Raw genomic sequence first — 2,500 nt, 5'->3', positions numbered from 1 at the left:
AGTGATCTGCTGGAGGATCTAGAGAGATGTCATCATGCCGCGGCCATCGCAGAGTGCTTCGTAGAGAGGGTGAGTAGTGTGTGTGTGTTGTGTGTGTGTGTGTGTGTGTGTGTGTGTGTGTGTGTGTGAGTGAGTGAGTGAGTGAGTGAGTGAGTGAGTGAGTGAGTGAGTGAGTGAGTGTTTGATTGTAAAGCTGCGCATGTGTGTGCGGGCATGTGAGCGTGCATGTGTTTGTGTTAGTGTGTGTGTGTCTGTGCGTCTTTGTGTTTGTGTGTGTGTGTGTGTGTGTGTGTGTGTGTGTGTGTGTGTGTGTGTGTGTGTGTGTGTGTGTGTGTGTAAAGGTGTAAGTTGACAAGAAACATGCCACTGTGGAAAAATACCCCCAAACACCCAGTAAACCAAACGCAGAACTGGACACACACCTCCTTCCATTTACCCACTGATGATCAAACCAACACCCAATGAACGTGTGTGTGTGTGTGTGTGTGTGTGTGTGTGTGTGTGTGTGTGTGTGTGTGTGTGTGTGTGTGTGTGTGTGTGTGTGTGTGTGTGTGTCCAACAATGGTCATATTGTTCTCACATACTATACAGTATATGTACGTCCATCCATACTGAGAAATACAGAGAGAGTTTTGTGGAGCTGATAATAGGCTTAATCAACTTTGTGTCAACTCGTTTTGGCTGATGGCTTGAATGTAAACAGACTATTCATTTATATGGAAAAAGTTACGCACTACAGCTTTACTATTTAACATTGGGCTATGGGAGGGTTTGAAACAGAATTGACAGGACAAAGAATATGTTTTTTTTAAGCTATTTTATTTTATTGTACAGAGAATATATGGATTAAGAGAAGCGAATATAATAAATATTTTTATTTTTTTAATTTAATAAATATTTTTACTTTTTATTTTTTTACTATGGAAAAGGGGTAGGATTAAATAAGTGTATACTTCTTCCTGCTCCTTTTCAGGCATATCTCAGCAATACAGATAATTTGTTTTCTTTTATTTATTTTTTTGTGAAAACATAATTTTTGTCTATTGTATTTCCATGCTTCATTTTGTTTTGTATGTTTGATATGTCTGAAATAAATTGAATCAAATCAAATCAAAATTGTTAGGAGCATTTTGAACAGAGTATTGATGGCTACTTATTGCATTACAAGTATCAAAGTATTATGCTGTTGTATTTTCCCAATGACATCTGAAGTGGCTTTAAGGTGCTACGAGGAACTTTTAAATATTTCTGAAACAGTCTCATTTTTCCTCTGATGATCATAAATTACATGTAACAGCAAAACGAGACCATCAGTGCAAAGAATGCTATTTCTATATTAGTTTTTCTTAATGCCTTTGTCATGGGTATATACGCTCACCCAGGAACAACAGCTGGCGTGGTAAAAACACTACCGCTTTTAGTCCAAAGGGGGGCGCTAGAACTAACACACACTGAGAGTTACTCAGAGCACCTTTAACATTTTTCTCTCTCTTCCTCTTGTTTTCCAGAGCGAGGCCTTTGACATATACACTCTCTACTGTATGAACTACCCAAAGTAAGTCAAGCTACATCAACTTGAACGTATCTCCAAGGGCGACCGTGGCTCAGGTGGTTAAGCGGGTTGGCGGTTCGATCCCCGCTCTGCCACCTGTGTCATGGTTGTTGTGTCCTTGGGAAAGACACTTCACCCACCTTGCCTCGTGTGAATGTGTATGACTGCTGTATGTTTGAGGTGGTGGTCGGAGGGGCCGTAGGCGCTGAATGGCAGCCACGCTTCCGTCAGTCTGCCCCAGGGCAGCTGTGGCTACTATGGTAGTTTACCACCACCAGTATGACTGTGTGTGAATGAATGGAACCTGGAACCCTGTAAAGTGTCTTTGAGTGCCTTGAAAAGCGCTATATAAATCCAATCCATTATTATATTAATTGGTGCTAATGTGTGTGTTTTGAGTGTTATACGTGTGTGTGTGCGTGTGTGTGTGTGTGTGTGTGTGTGTCAATAAGGAGGTTGGGGGGGTCTTACACTTGTTTTTGGGTGTGCAAAATCTTCAGACAAAATGCCGTTAAATATTTATTTTTATTTTATTTTTTTAAACTGTAACATCTGTGAACCTTCAACACAACTTTTTATTTTTTTTATTTTTCTTCAGTATCTGTTTTTGATAAAAGGCTGAATTGAAGATCACACACACACACACACACACACACACACACACACAACACACACACACACACACAGACACAGACACACACACACACACACACACACACACACACACACACACACACACACACACACACGTACAGAGAAAGAGAGAGACACTCACACACGTACAGAGAAAGAGAGAGAGAGACACACACACACACACACACACACGTACAGAGAAAGAGAGAGACACACACACACACACACACACACGTACAGAGAAAGAGAGAGACACACACACACACACACACACACGTACAGAGAAAGAGAGAGACACACACACACACACACACA

The 2,500-nt window shown here is 41.0% G+C and overlaps 1 protein-coding gene across 1 annotated transcript in view; it reads left to right on the top strand.

The window, feature by feature from the left end:
- Window positions 1–2: 2 nt before the first annotated feature.
- LOC307271049 (pleckstrin homology domain-containing family G member 3-like) overlaps window positions 3–2,500 on the top strand; it is a gene marked incomplete at both ends in the record, with an annotated part of 26,769 nt that continues 24,271 nt past the window's right edge. Inside the window, 2 exons of the mRNA XM_080054926.1 lie at window positions 3–69; window positions 1,509–1,555. Coding sequence (XP_079911052.1) covers window positions 3–69; window positions 1,509–1,555 — 114 coding nt within the window. The remainder of the gene's footprint in view (window positions 70–1,508; window positions 1,556–2,500) is intronic.

Source organism: Ammodytes marinus (assembly GCF_949987685.1).
Source record: "Ammodytes marinus genome assembly, contig: scaffold_281, whole genome shotgun sequence".
In the NCBI taxonomy this organism is placed as follows: domain Eukaryota; kingdom Metazoa; phylum Chordata; class Actinopteri; order Uranoscopiformes; family Ammodytidae; genus Ammodytes; species Ammodytes marinus.
This window is presented reverse-complemented; position numbering and strand designations above follow the sequence as displayed.